Raw genomic sequence first — 18266 nt, 5'->3', positions numbered from 1 at the left:
CTTACTCTATTTGTGAAGATAAATAAGGAAAGAATATGCTGGTTTGGTTGTTGGTTTATAAAATAAGTACCAATGCAGGTCAACACTGATCAACTGACACATCAGCAATTGGACAATCAATTATAGATATTATTTAAATCTACTTTGCTTATACAAGTATTATGTGTTATAAGTGTTAAGAGATACAGAGTTCAAATGAGTTACTTAGGATATTTGGATATATAGAATTATGATTATTCAATAATACGGTTGTGAGTGTAGCATAGGAAATTAATATTGTTTCACGTTGATTCCATAACAAACAAATGTCTTTATTACAAATTTCAGGACCTGCATACTTATTAGCCAGAATTATTCATTAATTAAGGATGTCTTTTTCATCCGTTCAATACTAAACCTATGCTACCCTAAGCTGCATGTTCACACCTGCGTCATCAATGCTTCAAATATTTCCATGGCAGACTTAGGCAAACCCAGAAGAACATTTATGTTTTTCCTTTCTTGGCCATGTGATAAGAACAAAACGACTTCTTTCTCTGGCAGGGTCACAGGGCCAGAACATAAAGGTTCACCCCAGCCAAAGTCTGTGGTATGGAAAGACAACTTAGTCCAAGTTGTGATCAAAAGGGTGGCTGTTAGAGAAGGGCGAGCTCTTGTGACTTCAAAATAGTCAATGGCAGATCTAATGTAACTATCTGTGACCATGTCAATGGCCTTCTGAATCAATCCCACGGAATATGACAAAGGGTTCTTCAATAACTCCCCAGCCTCACACAACGAATTTGTCAACACAATTGCATTGCCAAAGTACCCTTCTGGTATTGGGGGAACGAATCTTGACCTTCCATCAACTGCAAAGAGAAGCTTTGTTTGTTGATCAGGTTGCATCCTTAATGCTGCAGTTCGAGCCCTCCATACAAACGCTGAGAGTGCTTCAAAAGTGGAGCACTTGCTCAAAACTCCGTCTTCTGTGGCTTTTTTCTTAAGCAGATCGAGCTTCTCGGGATCAAAGAAGAAGGATCTATAGAGCATGGTTTCTTCCTCGTAAAGCTTTTTAGTGTTTGATACATCTTTTATTTCGGCAAATTCGTTGTGTTTGAACTCTACTTTGGGAGGATCACGTGCTTTGATTATGGTTCTATCAAGAAAAGGTGCGATCTTTAACTCTAAACCTCGAGCTGTCTCACTCCATGCATTCACAAACTCCATGGCACATAGTCCATCTTTCATGCAGTGGTTCATGCAAAGCCCCAGTGTAAAACCTCCGCATTTGAATTTTGTCACCTGGAACTTACAATCTTTACCATCTCTTACATAAATATCATTAAATGAGTCAACAAAGTAAATAAAATGAATTTTACCTTGCATTATAATTGAAAGAAAGAAAAAAAAATCTCGAGAAAAATATTTGTAATTATAATATGTTCCAATTCGTATGAAATATAAAATAGACCATTATAGCACTTTATGTTAAGATTATAATACTCTCCTCAAATAAATTTACGTACATAAAACATATTTTATTTTTAATCTTTTTTATTATTTTTAATTATTATTTATTATTTATAAATATTATTTGTTATTTTTAGGATTATTATTGACATTGACAATTTTAATTATTATTCATGTTAGACCTGTAGTACGTGAAATTCGAAGTTAAGTTTTTTGAATTGTTGAATAAGTTGAATTGTTCCAAAATGGACATATATAATGATGGAGAGAATATGAATTATTGGAATATGGTTTATTTCCACCATTAGCATGGAAACAATGTTTTTTCAACCAATAGCCTGCAATTTTAAGAAAATATTATCAAAATGGATATTATTTTAGAAATATATCGATAAACTAATTGTGCTAATATAACACAATTTCTTTGTAAAGAGATCGTAGTATATATTTGTCAAAATAAAATCCCATAAACATGATACAATTTTTGTGTGTGAGAGGATAAGTTGTGTTAGACCCATACTACTTTTAATTTATGTTTTTTTTATACTTTAAATGAAGTTATTTTTAGTTTATACTAAAGTCAAGATTCATTTACAAGTTATCCTATTAGTGTCTTGTTAAAAAAATAACAACAATTTGTTATATGTCATGTGTAAATTTATAAATAACACTACAAGAAAATCATGAAATAGAAATTAATTTTAAAGACTAAAAATAATTAGTTGTTATAGTAACTAAATTAGATATAATTTTAAAGACTAAAAAAATTTTAATTTCTAAATTAGTTTTTATTATTGTTAAATAGTTTCTAAATTGGTATCTAATTAACTACAAAAGTTTTAACTACCAATTATTTAGTAACTAATTATTTTTTATTTCTAAAATTAGTTTATATTTAATGATTTTTTTAAGTGTAAAAAATTCAAAGTTTGATAGTGAAGAGATAACCACTCTTCAAGACTTATTTCATACATAGTTAACTGAATGGTTGGGATTGTAGAAAATTTTAAGTTCTTCAGGTGCTTGTTCTCAAGTCATTCTCAATCTTTTTTAAAAGACTTTAGCTTCATAAATTTAAATTAAAAATATAAACTTAAAAAATTTAATTCTAAAATAGTTTTTTAACATATTCACCATCACACTTTTTTTTAAATTAGTAATGCAATGGAATTTAATTCATTTCACTTAGTTTAATGGGTAGGCCCAGACGTAAAGCTTCTATTACCAAAACTATAAGATTTTGTTTATTTAGTCCTGAATTTAAATTTTTTATTTAATTTAATATTATTCTTTTGATTTTAAAATTCAAATAAATTTCTATAAAAAAAAAGTGTGCTACTTTAATCAAATGAGATTATTTTTAATATTTTCAATCTAATCAACTCATGTACAACCCTGACATATGCGTATATCATAAATATTTTTTGTTCATATTTCTTTACTAAATTCAAAATTTTACGTTTAAAAACAACTTTTGTGTTAACGTTTATAATGGGGAGTATTTTGTTTTCCATTCATGATCTTTCTGAGAGATACGAAGTATATAACAAACCTGAACAGTCATAAGAGGCATCTCAAGAATGTTTTGAGCAGCAGGAACATTGTAAACCAGTTTCCCAAGAGTTTGAGGGTCTGGTTTTGTCAAGTCTCCTATCTCTTCAATGTCACAATTTGCTTCAGCCTCAACCAACACTGCACCCTCCCCAGGATTTTGCACTATCAACTTCCCTTCCGAGCTTATAGTCAACGTGCCTGCCATGGGGTAATAAGGGACAAGAATCTTGGACAAGGAATCCTTGATAACTTGTGCAGCATTATCGTTTGCTCTGTAAGCAGATTTGAAGCAATAAACCGTGCGCACTGGAACAGCAATGTTCTGGTCAAGGTTTGAAAGGAAGTAGAGTCCCTTTTTTGTTTCCTCTGCAGGCTGAACTCGCGTTGGTTCTCCTTGCTTTACGTGCAGTTCAGTTCTAGACATCTCCGTTTTGGCCATCACGTATATCAGTTAACCTTTGAACAGTATTAAATTAATAGTGAGAGATTGTTTCTGGCAACGTTTATATATATGTGATGACAATATAAATGATGAAAAATATTGCCAGAATAATGTTTCAATTCAAGCTGATGAAAAATGTTGGAAAAAATTAAGAAAAAAAAGCCCTAGTTAACAAGAAATTGGTAAAGAAGGCACATGACACACTCAGTCTTTTACTTACCTGAACAAGGTTGAGCACGAGAAGTTTTGAGGCGAGAAAGATGAGTGAGGGTCTGAGAGCACATGTGGGGTTGGAGAAGTTATATAACATGAAGTGAGCTAAAAGTTTTGACAAACATTTCGTTTGGTTAACAAAATGTAGCAACTTGATAGAGACAGATTAATTACCCAGACTATTTTCGGGTAATTTATAGGTGCAAATTAATGCATGTATAAAGGTTTAGCTATATAGCAGGTAGAAAACCAAATTGAAAATAACACTATACCAGCAGCCAGAGGCCCGCATAAAGGATAAGTTATCAAGGACCTTGATGAAGTTGGGTGGTGGAATTGTTTTTGAAGCTTGTACCCTAGTACCAAAAGTCAGTTTAGAGAATAATAATTTAGCAGATAAAAATTAACCCATGATAAACCCATAAAAATAAAGTCGTATCATCTAAGGAATCTTAAAACAAACAACAAAAATTATTATTCTTATTATTAGAATTATTATTACTATTAATATTCTTATTATTATTACTAATACTATCATTATTGTTATTATTATTATCATCATCACCACGATCATCATCATGATCACCATTTTTAGGAGAATTGGGTCATTCTGGATCAGCCTAATCGTTTGTACCGATCAAACTCAAGAATCATCACTATAAATAGAAATGCATTCTTAAGGCACAAGCTATGAGAAATTCAACCCATAATTAACATATTCACTAGGACCAAAATTAACTTAAACGTCGAATTGTTCTTGTAGGTACCTGCCACCAAGTGATCGAGTAATCGAAAGGCAGAGAAATTCATACCACAAAGTTAAACTGAAGAAAAATTCCACGCATCAACTACCACGTGAAAATTCCGTCCTTGCAAACCCTATCAGAACATTACTCCCCGATTTTTCCTATTTAGAGTAACAAAATTTAAATCAAAGCTCAATATAATGGTTTATTCATATTAAAAAGTTTTTATTATTAAATTAACCTTTAAATTTATAGTACCCCTAGATGTTTTCTATCATTTTTTTACCTCTAATTTTTCTGTTAGAATTTCACTTCATAGCTTGAAGATAAATACTAACGCAATGCGTGGAAAGCAAGAAATATATATATAAAATCCATAGCTAACCCAGTTAGTTGAATCATATTCAACAGAAATTTGTAGGAAGGATAAAGTATGCGCATGGATGTAACATTGTTAATATTAACACGACATGGACTCTAGATTTTTGCATAAACATTTCATATTATGTCTTCTACGGGCCACATCCGATTGAGAGACTGACATTATATTACTATTTCATTCATTTTTTTAAAATTAAATTAACCGATATGTACGTATTATGCTATAAAAAAACAAGCTGTTCAATTGATAGAAGGTATCAACATACTTTTATAAATTTAATTTTTTATAATCAGGATGACTGTTCATTTTTCCATCTATTATTATTATGGTGTATTTAGATTTTGATTTGAGAAAAAATTGAAATTGTTTGAATTGGAATGTGGTAGAAGAAATTTAATAATTGTGAGAGATTTTTTAATTTTTTAAAAATGTATAAAATCGTGAGTTTACAAATTTGATAAATATAATAAATTTTAAAAACTTATAAAATAATTTATTATAAAAGAATTTAGAAATATAAATTAGAATTAAAATAAATTCAAATTAAAATATTAATATTAAATATTAATAAAAATACATATTAATAATTATAATAATTTGTATATATAATCAGTATATAATTTATTAATTTTATAAAAAAACATATATATATATATATATATAATCAATTTTCTTTGCAAATCGATTCATAAAGTAAGGAAAGCTTTAACAAAAATACTCCATTATTTTTCGTGCTTTAACCCATTTCTTTTCTTTTTTTCCAATTTTTATTGCTCCCTTTACTCACCGTTACTCACCGATCCACGGATACAAACAGCCCATTAAAATAATTTTCCAATCTTATTTTTTTTACCTATTTTTAAAATTAGTCATTATCTTCATCGTAAGGATGGGCACAGACAGCAATGGCAGATGGTGGTGCATCTAAAACCACCCTCGTAACTACCAAACGTCAAACAACAAATGATCTTCCCTAGGTGTGACAATTTGGAGCGATAGCCAGTCTACACCCTTCAGCGTCATCACTTTTCAGGGAGTTACTTCCCCCACTCAAAAGCCCTGAACTGCTTTATAAATCCTAAAGAAATTGATCAAACATGTTCAACGGATTCACCAAAGCATTTGTCGCTTATTGCATAAGTCAAACTTATAACAACGCAGACGAATTAAGGAGACCTGTTTGCCCTACCAACAATTAAATGTTAATCCCCAATTCAAACCAGAATGGAAATCGTGACAATACAAGGAGTAAGATGCCTAAATATATAAAAGCAAGAAAATAACCTCAATTTCAAAGATCAACAATCTATTTTTCTAGTTTTAACAAATAAAAGAAAGAACAATTATCTAAATTAGGAGGCAATAATGTTTACAGGCCAGCGAAAAAACAAACTATTCAATATGAGAAATAGAGGTCACATCAGTAATACAGAGGAGCGGGTTAAATCTATGGTACAAAATACAAACCTAATTTAGAGCATCTGTAATGGAAAAGGTCACAACTCAAACCAAATATCTACCTTAACTTATCCGCAGTGACAGCTGACCGGAGAATTATGAAGATAAAATCTAGCTATTAGATGCCCACATGCCTCTAATTTCTGCACAGGTCAAATATTATTTGACCAACTAAAATCAAGCGTCATCATCATCACCATCATCATCTTTATCCGCATCATCATCATCATCGTTCTCGGCTTCTTCTTCATCTTCCTCATCAGACATGTTATTAATTACGTCTGTAATTATATCCTTCACCTCTGCTTTTCTATGCATTAAATCCATACCAAAGTGGGTACCTATAAAATTTTTGTAACAAACTAGCTTAGTTTAACGTATCATTCCCTTAATATTTAAGAGGATTTCTGCCAAGAAAAAAGACATACCAAGTTGCCTGAGTATATCGGACAAAGTTGCCTGCATCAAGTATAAAATATTATAAATAAGAACAAGTATATTATTATAAGGGTATGTTTGAATGTGTTTTTAGAAAACAGAAACAACTTATATAGTTTTCTGGTTTTAAGAAAAAAGAAATATTACTTCGGAAAACAATTTTCGAAAACTACTCTTACTAAACAAACTTTAATTTTTATGCGTTAAAAAAACAGTTTTTCAATATAGGAAACAGCCCTGAAACTCCCAAAATTAGAACGTTTTGTAGAAGTATTACTTACAGTATTGAAATCTACTTCCTTCAAAATGTCAACAACTACAGCATGCATGTCATGCTTAGTAGGTTCAGTCTTGGCCTTCTTATTACCTTTACTTTTCCCTACCGTTGACATCAGAAAGCAATGGGTGAACAGGATTAAAAATAAGAGGAAACAATCATACTTAACATTAAATTCCATACTTAAAGAATTAAGTTGTATAACTTGATTAAATGTAAGAACATAATATAAGAGGGAAAAAATTTCATCAGACAGTTTTGACAGAATTACTAAAGCAAAATTAATCGAAAGTTTAAAAATTAACTTGTGAGAAACCAGCATACTCTATAGCATATAGCATTAAAGTAGTACAGAGGATATTAAGCATATGTGAAGAGAGAACATAGTCAATTCACCTTGATCCTTAACCAAAGCCTTTGAAGATTTGTCAGTTTGTTTTTTGCTTGCAGCCTTCCCCTTAGCATCCTGCTTTTCGCTTGCAGTTTTCTGTTTCTTGGATGCAGGTTGCTTTGGCTTGGATATGGAGGTAGAAGCACTGTCATGCTCAGCAACAGTTTTCTTTGAAGTTTTTTTAGGAGTCTTTTCAATGCTCTTGGCATCTTTCACAGAGGTCTTCTTGACAGATGAGGTTCTATCTCCAGTTTTGCCAACTGAACTCTCTTTAACAGCTTTATTGGAAGTACGCTTGCGAGACTTTGGTTTCTCTTCCTCTTCCTCTGATTTACTTTCCTCTTCATCACTTTCATTGTTTGGTGCCGGAACATCTTCATCATCCTGAGAATCATCTTTTGCATCTGAAATTTCCGCTTTATCTTCATCATCATCAGAAGACTCCTTTTGCTTTTTCCCAGATTGGGAAGTTTGTTTTTGCTTCTAGAGTAGATAAAATATACAAACTTGATTAAAATAATAACATATATGAAGCATATAATTTGCTTCACTCATCAAGTACCAAGCAAATTTGCAACAAAATATACGAAGCCAACATTGTAACTAATAATCCACACTACAGGGATAGAATATACATATCCAGACGAAAATAAACGAAGGCATTTTTGCATTCACAGTTGACAGAATACAGAAAACTACTAGGTATCAAAATTGGCACAAGGCCAGGAGATCAACTCAGCAACAACCACCAAATGACAATAAAGCATTAACCACTTCCCAATTCTAGCAGTCCACAATAAAAGCAAACACAAAGCAGCTTGAACTGAAGAAAATCTATTTTTAAATATCTATAACTGGAAAAATCAGCAGTAATAACAGCTTCAACTTTCAGTTTAAAATTAGATAAAAACTCCACTTCCATAAAAAATGTGTAAACCACGGTCACTGAACCACAAGCATTATCACACAGCAACCCATGAAGTTCAAAATTTAAAAGTCAAACCAATTCAAAAATCAAAAGCTTCTGTACTTTAGATATGAAAAAAGGTCATTATAGGTTATATAATCAAATCAACAATAAGATTAATGTCAATGAAATTCTAGTCTTCCCTTCACAATAAAAAATTGAAAATGTCAACCAAAATGGTCAGTAACAGACAAGTATGGCCTCAACAAAATAGTAAAAGAATATCTATGACATCTACTACAAGATGGCCTCCACAATCATAAGATAGGACATGGTAGTAAGTATCGTACGATTTACGATACGAATCGTACAATATGATACGATTCTGAGTGCCCACAATACAAATCGCAATAATCGTTTTTGCTACCGTATCGTAGCTGTATCGTGTGAATCGTGATACGAGTCACAAGAATCGTGATACGAAACAATTCAGTATCGCAACTTGCTTTTAAAAAATCCTAATTTTAATTTGTATTATTTTATAAAAACCCTAATTTTAATTTTAATTGCTTTTATAAATAAACCGAGAACAAAGTGCAACATTTCAAACGTTCCTACTCATTTAGAAAGTTTTTGCCCTTCTTTATGTTCTTCTACCAATAGCAACCAAGTCGTGACGGCGACTGCCACGGCGAACGACAACTATGGTGTCCTTCTTCTCTCCAACAGCAACGACAAAGCTTGAAGGTGCGAAGGACATCAGCGACGACGGCGAAGCTCACGGCGATGACAACGAACAAAACCAGCAGCGACAGCAACGAACGAAACCAGCTATCAGAGGCAGAAAGAACCTTTTTTTATTGTGGAGGAAGAGCTAACAGGGAAGGTTTAAGGGAGGTTTTTTGCTGCTTTTTTCATTTATTTATTAAGATGAGTATCACAAAAAGAGAGTCAGACATAACATGGAAGTACTGTGAAAGTCTTCCAACAAATAGATTACAAATAAAATGTAAGTTTTGCTCTCATACATGTTAGGGTGGAATAGCAAGGATGAAACATCATCTTGCTGGAACAAAGAAAGACGTTATCCCCTATTGCAATGTTCAAGATGAGGTGAAGGCAATCTTTTTGAAGTGGCTGGATATTATATTCATGATACAAAACGATTCACGACTCGAAATATAGGCTCTCCGATTCACGATTCAACTACCATGGGATAGGATGAGACAATAGTGAAAATGTCAAATTTAAAGTCAAAATATCACGTTATTGTTTTGATAACTACCAACCACAATTAGAAAGATATTGACTCATCAACAAAAATGCCACCTGAAAAATTAAGAGCTATATAGCAAGCTTGAATGCTTTCAGTATATGGTAACGACAAAATACCTTGGCAGGTGTCTCTGTAGATGCTTCCCCAGGAGATTTGCTAGGGGCTGACTTTCTGGATCTCTTTTTACCTTTCTGTTAACATAGAAGCAAATTTTAAAAAGACAGTCACATTATAATAAAAATAAAATTCTAGAACAAATAAAAACAACATATTACACTAGGTTAGGATTCATTGAGCCTATAAAACAAGGCAGCCATGGACACTTACTTCATTGGAAGTAATTATTTTCATTGATCCCTCTGTTGAATTAAAATTTTCATCATAACAAGAAAAGTTAAAAAAATATAAGGATTGGACCCGATAAGCATTTAATCACGGTGCTGTTTTCAGGTGTTACTAACACTTATTTTTGGTCAATTTTAGGAAACTTAGTTAGAAAACAATTTCAAACTAAGAAAAAAAAAACTGTGCGAGATGCTTTCAGTTTCAATTATAGTTCATCTGGTAGAATCATGTGACAATAATGCAAAGGATAATTTGTATAAGGGTCAATTGACTAAAATAATCTACAAAGAATAAACCTGCTCTATATCAGCAAGTAGAATGTCAGTTGTAGCATGTGGAGACTCCAAAAACTCCAACAACTTTGCAGAAAGCTCCTCCTGAAAGTATTCTGATTTAATAACTTAATTTTAAAAAGTACCAAGATTCTCTTTTGAAATGAAATTACACTACAACAATACTTACCTTTTTCGCATTGGCCTTGTTTATTTGAATATTAAGAACATCACAAAAGTACAACAATTTTTCTTTAACAAATTTGTCAATCCTCTCCTTTATCTTGGTCCTTTGTTTATCCTGCCAAGAATTATACAGCTGTGATCTTTAAACTATGGGGATCATTACAGACTCAAACACTCTCATTCTTTGTGAAAAGATAACATTAACAGAAAACCATTAAGAGTCATCTCTAGAGAAATGCCAGCAACAAACTCTTGCCAACACTAATGTGAAGAAAACCTTATATATAACCCTTTAAATAATACAAGTCCCTCTCACTATTTAACAAGTCTAAGATGAATTTTACCACATAGTAAAAAGTGTATTAGAAAGAGTGTTTGAAAGTGTGTTATTAACACTCTTCTTCATCTTGATAGCTCAGACTTTAGAATAGAGGACAGAGATACTACAGTAACTAACCAACAATACCTCATTTTCAGTCCACACATAACCAGAAAACTGGCCAATATTTCTCTTTAAATTGTGTGCCTGCAAAACGTTAAGCAATAGCAATTATGTTAAAGGGTTTGTGCATCTTTGAGTGATAAAAACAACACAAACAATATAAGGTACATCACCTTTCCTTTCTTCCCAAACAGTAAAGTGTGAAGCATATGCAGATTGTCATCAGCTTTTCTCTTTGACAACTTGAATGCCACTGAAACAGTTCATAAATAACTGGATTGGGTAACACTAACAGACAATCCCAGGCAAACAATCAAATTTCAAAATCTGCGCACAACGATAATATTCTATGCAATCCAATACCAAACCAATATAGCTTGCTAAATAATAAAGGAAAAAGCGTGGCATTGGGTTTCAACCACCAAGAACATGTGAAACCAATGGAGTGAATTTATTATTAGTAAAAGCAAAAAAAAATTGACACATCACTTCTAGCACTTAAAATTTGCAAGTACAGATCGCAGAACAACTAAATACAGTTTATAAAAAGAGAAGGAACGACAAAACCAATTAAGAGAACTTTGAAGACCTCTTTGGGGAAATTATTTAGTTGGTTAGTATTCTCTCTGGCCATAATCAAGACTGGCCTCAGCAATAAAAGCAGACATCACTAAATGTAAAAACGGTGTCCAAAATGCAACTCACATGAAATCATTGCCTTCATGTTTTCAAGTCCGACCTACCTAAACTCTACAATAACAAAATTACCCTGCCTCTAAGACACCATGGTGAGGGAGAAAGAATCTAAAAAAATATATGGCTATTCATAAATAACAAGAATCATACTAATCGTTGCAAAACACAACAAAGCATATAAGGCATAGTGGACAGGGAAAGAACCGCAATGCAAATACCATCAACAAGTAATAATCTATGACATATCTTTAAAACGCAATTGCTGAAACTCCAGACCTTATCCCAAGAAGCCTCGTTACATTCACAATTACTTGATCCATAAGTCATCAGGAAGTAAAATTCAGCAGCCTCGTTAAAACCATTCAAGACGGCATGCCACAACAAGGAGCAAACAACAAGCAATAAAGAAGAAGAACGAGACGCACCATTTGGGATATCCTTGAGCTGAGTGCCACGTCCCTGAAACCCCAAAAGAACACTTCACTCCAGTGCTCACGAGCCCGAAAAAACGAATAAATTATATGAAAAGTTAATTAAATAAAATAAAACTATACCTTCTCGATTGTGAAACCTTTACTAGCAGAGGACCTTCCAGACTTCGCCGGAGAAGGCACAGAGAAGCGCTCCACCGTCTTCCTCTCCCTCGTGGGCCTTTCACTGGCCGGCGTAACGGGATCCTTCTTCTCCAACGCAGCATTCTTCTTACTCTTCTTCGTCGTATTCGGAGTCTCCTTGCTACGTCCCTTAACCTTGACCTTCTCTTTCTCTTCCACTTCGTCATCCTCTTCTTCCTCTTCTTCTTCATCGTCTTCGTCCTCGTCGATCTCTTCTTTCTTCTCAGGTGCCTCTTCCTCTTCCACTCCCTGATTGCCAGCTCCGTCTTTCTCCTCGACATTCGCGTCCTCGGATTTTGCGGCGTCTTCGGAAGCGTCTTTGTCGGGAATTTCAGGGTTGGGTTGGGGCTTGACGAGGTCGTCATCGTCATGGAGGGGAGGCTTGTTGTCTTCTAGGGTTTCTGTGGCCATGTTGTGCGAAGGGACCAGAAGGAGAAGGGAATTGGGAACCCTAGCGGGAAGAGAAACCCTAGAATTGGAGGGGAATAGAATCGTTTTTGATTGTGACGGAAATTAGAAGAGAGAGAGAAAGAGAGAGAGAGAAGGGGGAATCACGAAATGAAAATTGGAGTGTTGGATGAGAGGGCGCGCTGGAAGGTGAAAGTGTGGGCGTGGGGTGGTTTTCAAAATTTGATACCAAATTTGCCAGCGGGTCTCACCACTCTCTCGCTCTCACTCACTCTCACTCACACTCACTTTTTTCTTTTTCTTTTCTCCCGGCAAAACCACTTATTAATATTATATTACTATTGACTTAATGAAAAATAAATAAATCAAGATTTAACAAAAATAAATAAATAAATAAATAAAGATTTGACAAAAATAAAAAAGAACCTCATGATTTGTACAGTACTGGAAAATTATGATTGTTATTGTTGTTATTATTATTAGTGAATTATTGTTGAATCTGTGGGCTGTTGTACTTCGACCGAATGTAATGATGAATCTTTGTTTTGCAACTCTTTCTACTTATGGAGGTACTTGAATGGCCTGGCTGGCAGTCATGAGTAATAATGTGGGCCTTTAGACATGAATGGGTCAATCAATTATGGGTCTCTAATTTAATGAGGGAATAGTTTGGACCAACATATTGGACCCAAAAGATTTGGACCAATTCATCAAAAACCAAACAAAATTAAAAAGAGGGAACTTATAATTGACAACCCGCTAGCGCCGGTTCATTTTTTTTATACTACCATAAATATAGACCCTTTTACGTCTTTTATCCATATTTTTTATTTTTATTATATTATTTATATATAATTATATCTAATATTAAAATTTAAATAAATAATATTATTATTCAAGTATTTATATTAACACTATAAATTTATAACTTATTTTAATAAATACAAAATTAGATGTATGAGAGAACACATAATTTTTCAAAACATAATATATAATGATACTATAATTAATCATGAGTATAATTCATATTTTTTTTGTTTTTTTTTTAAGTCTGTCATATTTTTTTAAACTGAAAACTTCTTATTCTTATAAAAATGTTGGATAAACAATTTTTCTCGATAACTATAGTATTTTTAAGACATTAACTTAAATATTTTTTTAATTCGATAATTTCTTTTTTTTATATTTATTCATTCTTATCTGTATAATAATTATTAATTATTATATTAACGTTTAAATAAGATAAGTTTAAATACTATTTAAGATACGTAAATAACGTAATAAATGAAACTTTGAATATTACTTAATTATTTATATTTATTTTGAATCACTTCAAATTACCTTAAGATATTATATAAGATTATTAATCAATAATATAACATAAAATATAATAATTAAAATAAATAATATCATTAAAAATAATTAGTTTGACATAAAAAAAAATAGAAAATTCAAAATTAAAAAAAAAACTAAATTATAAATTCAAAGATAGATCGGCATACAAGATTAATCTTGAAGGGACTAAGGAGACAGAGACCTAGTTTTAGGAATTGTTGGAGAAGGATTGAGTCCAAAAGAGCCTAAGTAATGAAAACTCATTATGCCTCAAAACATTTGGCTAAGAAGATTGGAAACAGAAAAATAATCTTAGAAGACTCTCATCTCAGGGAGAAATAGTTGTTGTTTGTTCTTCCATTTTTTCTCTAGTTTTATAAACATTGTATAAAGTAGTATAGGATTTATTTTACACTTGTATTTGGGTCATTTCTTTGGACTATGTTTTGGGTCATTTCTTTAGGCTATGATTTGGCCAATTTGAGTAGGGTGTTAATAGAAAAAGAAAGAGTATAACTAAAGTTACAATTGGGTCTCCTTAGACCCAATGCAACTCCAAACCATCTAGGGTGCACAAATAAATTACTAAAGTGCAAATAAAAAGCATGGAGTGGCAAGGAAGGCATGAAGGTCCACATGTCATCCCCTCAATGGAAAGGATTCTCACTAATGCTAAAAGGCCATTTGTCTTCATGGGAATGGAGAGGATTGTCTCCAATTAGAGGAGGACACTTGTCAAGCGGTGAATATGTCATGATTGTAGAGCCATTAATAATATCACCACAAATACAGGCATCCAATTCCTAGACTTGATGATATGCTTGATGAATTGCATGGGTCCACAATATTTTCCAAGATTGATGTCAAAAGTGGTTATCACCAAATAAGAATCAAAGAGGGTGATGAGTGGAAAACTGCTTTAAAGACCAAGTTTGGACTATATGAGTGGTTAGTGATGCCTTTTGGACTCACTAATGGACCTCTCACTTTTATGAGGCTTATGAATCATGTCCTTAGGGATTGTATACGTAAATATGTAGTAGTTTATTTTTATGATATCTTAGTGTATAGTCATAGTCTAGAGTCTCACCTAAGTCATCTTAAGGGAGTCTTGTTAGTCCATAGGAATAATAACTTATTTGAAAATGTTGATAAATGAACATTTTGTGTTGATAGTGTAGTGTTTTTAGATTTCATAGTTAAAAAAAATGGGGTTCATGTTGACCCTGAAAAAACAAAGCCATTCAAGAGTGGCCAATCCCGTAGAGTGTAGGAGATGTTAAGAGCTTCCATGGTTTAGCCAACTTTTATAAAAGATTTGTTCCCAGCTTCTCAAGCCTAGCTTCACCACTCCACGAGTTGGTGAAGAAAGACACTTCATTCTATTGGATAGAGAAACATGAGTAAGCCTTTCAAATATTGAAAGTTCAACTCACTAATGAACCCATTCTATCCTTACCAAACTTTTAAAAAACTTTTGAGTTTGAGTGTGATGCATCAGAAGTAGGCATCGATGCAGTGTTATTGTAGGGTGGGCACTCAATAGCATATTTTACTGAAAAATTACATGGTGCAACCCTCAATTACCCCACCTATGATAAAGAGCACTATGCACTTGTGATAGTCCTGTAGACTTGGGAAAACTATTTGGTTTCAAAAGAATTTGTTATTCATAGTGATCATGAGTTTTTAAAATATTTGAAGGGTCAACATAAGTTGAACAAAAGACATGCAACGTGGATGGAATTTATAGATCAATTGCCATATGTTATCAAATATAAGAAGAGCGATACAAATATTGTGGCAGATGCTCTATCTCAGAGACATGCCCTCTTTTATAAACTTGGAGCCCAATTTCTTGGATTTGAAAACATATCCAAACTTTATGAAGAAAATTCATATTTTTGACCTACGTTTACTAATTGTAAACATAGAGCACAAGGAGGATTTTATGTTTCTAAGGGGTATTTGTTTAAAGAAGGAAAATTTTGTATACCTCAAGGAACACATAAAAAACTCTTTGTTAAAAAGTCACATGAAGGAGGTCTCGTGGGTCATTTTGGAGTTGATAAAACTCTTTATCTTTTAAAAGGGAAATTTTTTTGGTCTCCCACATGAGAAAAAGAAGTTCAAAGACATTGTCATAGATGCATTTCATGTTTAAAAGCTAAATATAAGACAATGCTCATGGACTTTACACTCCTTTACTTCTTGTTTGTGCTCCATGGGAAGACATCAACATGGATTTCATTTTAGGGCTTCCTAGGACACAAAGAGGTTTTGATTCCATCTTTGTGGTAGTGGATAGGTTTAGCAAGATGGCTCATTTTATACTTGTCATAAAGTGGGTGATGCTAATAACATCTCCAAGCTCTTTTTTAGAGAAGTGGTAAACTTCATGGTCTACCTAAAACCATAGTTTCAGATAGAGATCCTAAATTTGTTGGCCATTTTTGGAGAACTCTTTGGGAAAGGCTAGGAACTAAGTTGAACTTTTCAACTTCTTGTCATCATCAAATGAATGGACAAACAAATGTTGTAAATAGATCTCTATCAACTATGCTTAGGTCGGTCATGAAAGGGAATCACAAATCCTGTGATGAGTATCTTCCTCGTATTGAGTTTAGGAGAGTGAGTAAGGAGTCCAGGGGATGTTACACAAGATATTAGCTCAAGAAGAGTGTTTATGGTTAAAAGTGGACACCATAACTCTTCTCAATCAAATTGAAAAATACAAGATTTGAGCACACTTATTTATAGTGTCATGGTTAGCCCAAAATGGAGTCAAATTTAGAAGATTCAAATTCAAAACAAAAATCCTAGATGTAAAAGAGCAAATGAGAGTGTATCAAGTGGATAGTCACACTCCCCTTACTTCTTCCATGTTTTCCATGTGTCCTCCTAGTTGTCCAACCCTCCCTGGTGCGCAAACAACATCACAAGACCGACATATGGTTTTCTTTACGCCAAAGGAAGCACAAATGAAACCCTTAGTAGGTTTAGAACCTTGACTTTAACCCTAATTTACCCTAAGTCAAAATACAAGATAAAAAACTATAGTCTACTTGACCCAAACGTATGACTCAATTTATTTAACAATTACAAACTCAATTAAATTTTATTTTACTATAAGCATTTATACAAACTAAAATTTGACCCTTCTAAACTTAGCTTAATCTCACTTTCATGTATTCTCTATGGTCATTTACTCTAGGGTCTTCCATCCTATACACAATAAATCCTATACACAATAAATAAGAAAGCAACTAATAATAAAAAGGAATTTCATTTCATCCTTGTGTGGATAGGTGTCATTCTTTTATTACATATCTTGTATTAGAATGAATTTCATTTTTTTTTATATATTTATGTATAGTATGAATAAGTCACGTAAACACTTTTCCTTTTCAATTATCTCCATAACATTTTATCTTAAAATTTAAATTCAATACAAAAACCATAAATATTATGGTTCCTTTTCATCTATGTATATTAAAGATATTTTACTTCTTTTGTAAACCTTTCAATAATAATACGAGATTAATTCTTTGGTATACAAAGTGCCTTCTTTAAATCAATGTTAAGATTTTTTTTTCCATAAATCATTAATAAGTTTTATACTTTTAATTAGGATAATTCTGAATTTATTCTTAAATATTATAGCTGTAAAACCTGACTTTAGCGAGTTGGTGGAAGCAGTTAGATGAGATATGGAATTAGTTATAAAAATTAAAAATTAGATTATGGTGAGATAATTAGTCACACAGAAGAATGTTAAAATTTGAGTGAGATAATTATTAAAGAAAAACTGTAACCATTTGGTAAGAAGATTATGGTGGTTTGTGCATGTCAATCTGAAAAGTGCAAGGTTTATCCTTTGTCCCTGAAAAGAGTTTTTTTATATTTGCCTGCTGAGAATATTAATTTTATTATTACTAACCGAAACACATGCCTTTGTCCAGTTTTTTAAGATAACAAAATAAATAAAATTTTATCACTAGAATAACTATTAAAATAAAAAAATTATTAAATAATAAAAAGTTCCATAAAAATAATTAATATTTTTAACTTTATTTTAGATAATTTTTTCATCATAAAAATGGTAAGAATTTATGTAAAAAAGTAATTAAAAAGAATAATTTATTTATGAATGTTATAGATTTATACTATTTTCTTCCACCTTAACTTTAATTAGTAGAAATAAAAAGTATAAAATTTACTAAAAAAAAATTCTTGATTTTTTCTAAAAATGATAATTTTTTAACGAAAGTAATAATAATTAATTAATTTTTTTATAAAAATATACAACACTTATTTATTATTAAAAAATAACATTGAACTTTCTTAAACCTTATTTAATTTTAGAAATATATCCTCCAAATTTGATTTTTTTTTTCTTGATCCTCAAATTTTATTATATCTACAAATAAGT

At 32.0% G+C, this 18266-nt stretch overlaps 2 protein-coding genes across 3 annotated transcripts; both read right to left on the bottom strand.

The window, feature by feature from the left end:
• Positions 1 to 258: 258 nt before the first annotated feature.
• On the bottom strand, positions 259 to 3797 carry LOC137822885 (omega-hydroxypalmitate O-feruloyl transferase-like). 2 transcript variants are annotated; one of them, XM_068627902.1, is made up of 3 exons: positions 3669 to 3797; positions 3005 to 3462; positions 259 to 1284 (listed from the first exon to the last, which is right to left on the bottom strand). In XM_068627902.1, exons 2-3 carry the CDS (start codon positions 3443 to 3445, stop codon positions 421 to 423), a joined length of 1305 nt encoding a protein of 434 aa, XP_068484003.1. In that variant the 5' UTR covers positions 3446 to 3462; positions 3669 to 3797; the 3' UTR covers positions 259 to 420. The 2 variants fall into 2 exon arrangements, with proteins under 2 accessions (XP_068484003.1, XP_068484004.1); XM_068627903.1 differs by having other exon boundaries at positions 3005 to 3430; positions 3669 to 3758.
• A 2360-nt stretch (positions 3798 to 6157) lies between these two features.
• On the bottom strand, positions 6158 to 12847 carry LOC137820166 (DEK domain-containing chromatin-associated protein 1-like). Its single transcript, XM_068624034.1, has 11 exons — positions 12032 to 12847; positions 11903 to 11936; positions 10955 to 11034; positions 10806 to 10865; positions 10344 to 10454; positions 10178 to 10258; positions 9653 to 9727; positions 7359 to 7836; positions 6967 to 7064; positions 6676 to 6706; positions 6158 to 6588 (listed from the first exon to the last, which is right to left on the bottom strand). Exons 1-11 carry the CDS (start codon positions 12500 to 12502, stop codon positions 6425 to 6427), a joined length of 1683 nt encoding a protein of 560 aa, XP_068480135.1. The 5' UTR covers positions 12503 to 12847; the 3' UTR covers positions 6158 to 6424.
• Between the last annotated feature and the right edge of the window lie 5419 nt (positions 12848 to 18266).

The sequence above is a fragment of the Phaseolus vulgaris genome, chromosome 9 (genome assembly GCF_000499845.2).
Source record: "Phaseolus vulgaris cultivar G19833 chromosome 9, P. vulgaris v2.0, whole genome shotgun sequence".
Taxonomy (NCBI): Eukaryota; Viridiplantae; Streptophyta; class Magnoliopsida; order Fabales; family Fabaceae; genus Phaseolus; species Phaseolus vulgaris.
This window is presented reverse-complemented; position numbering and strand designations above follow the sequence as displayed.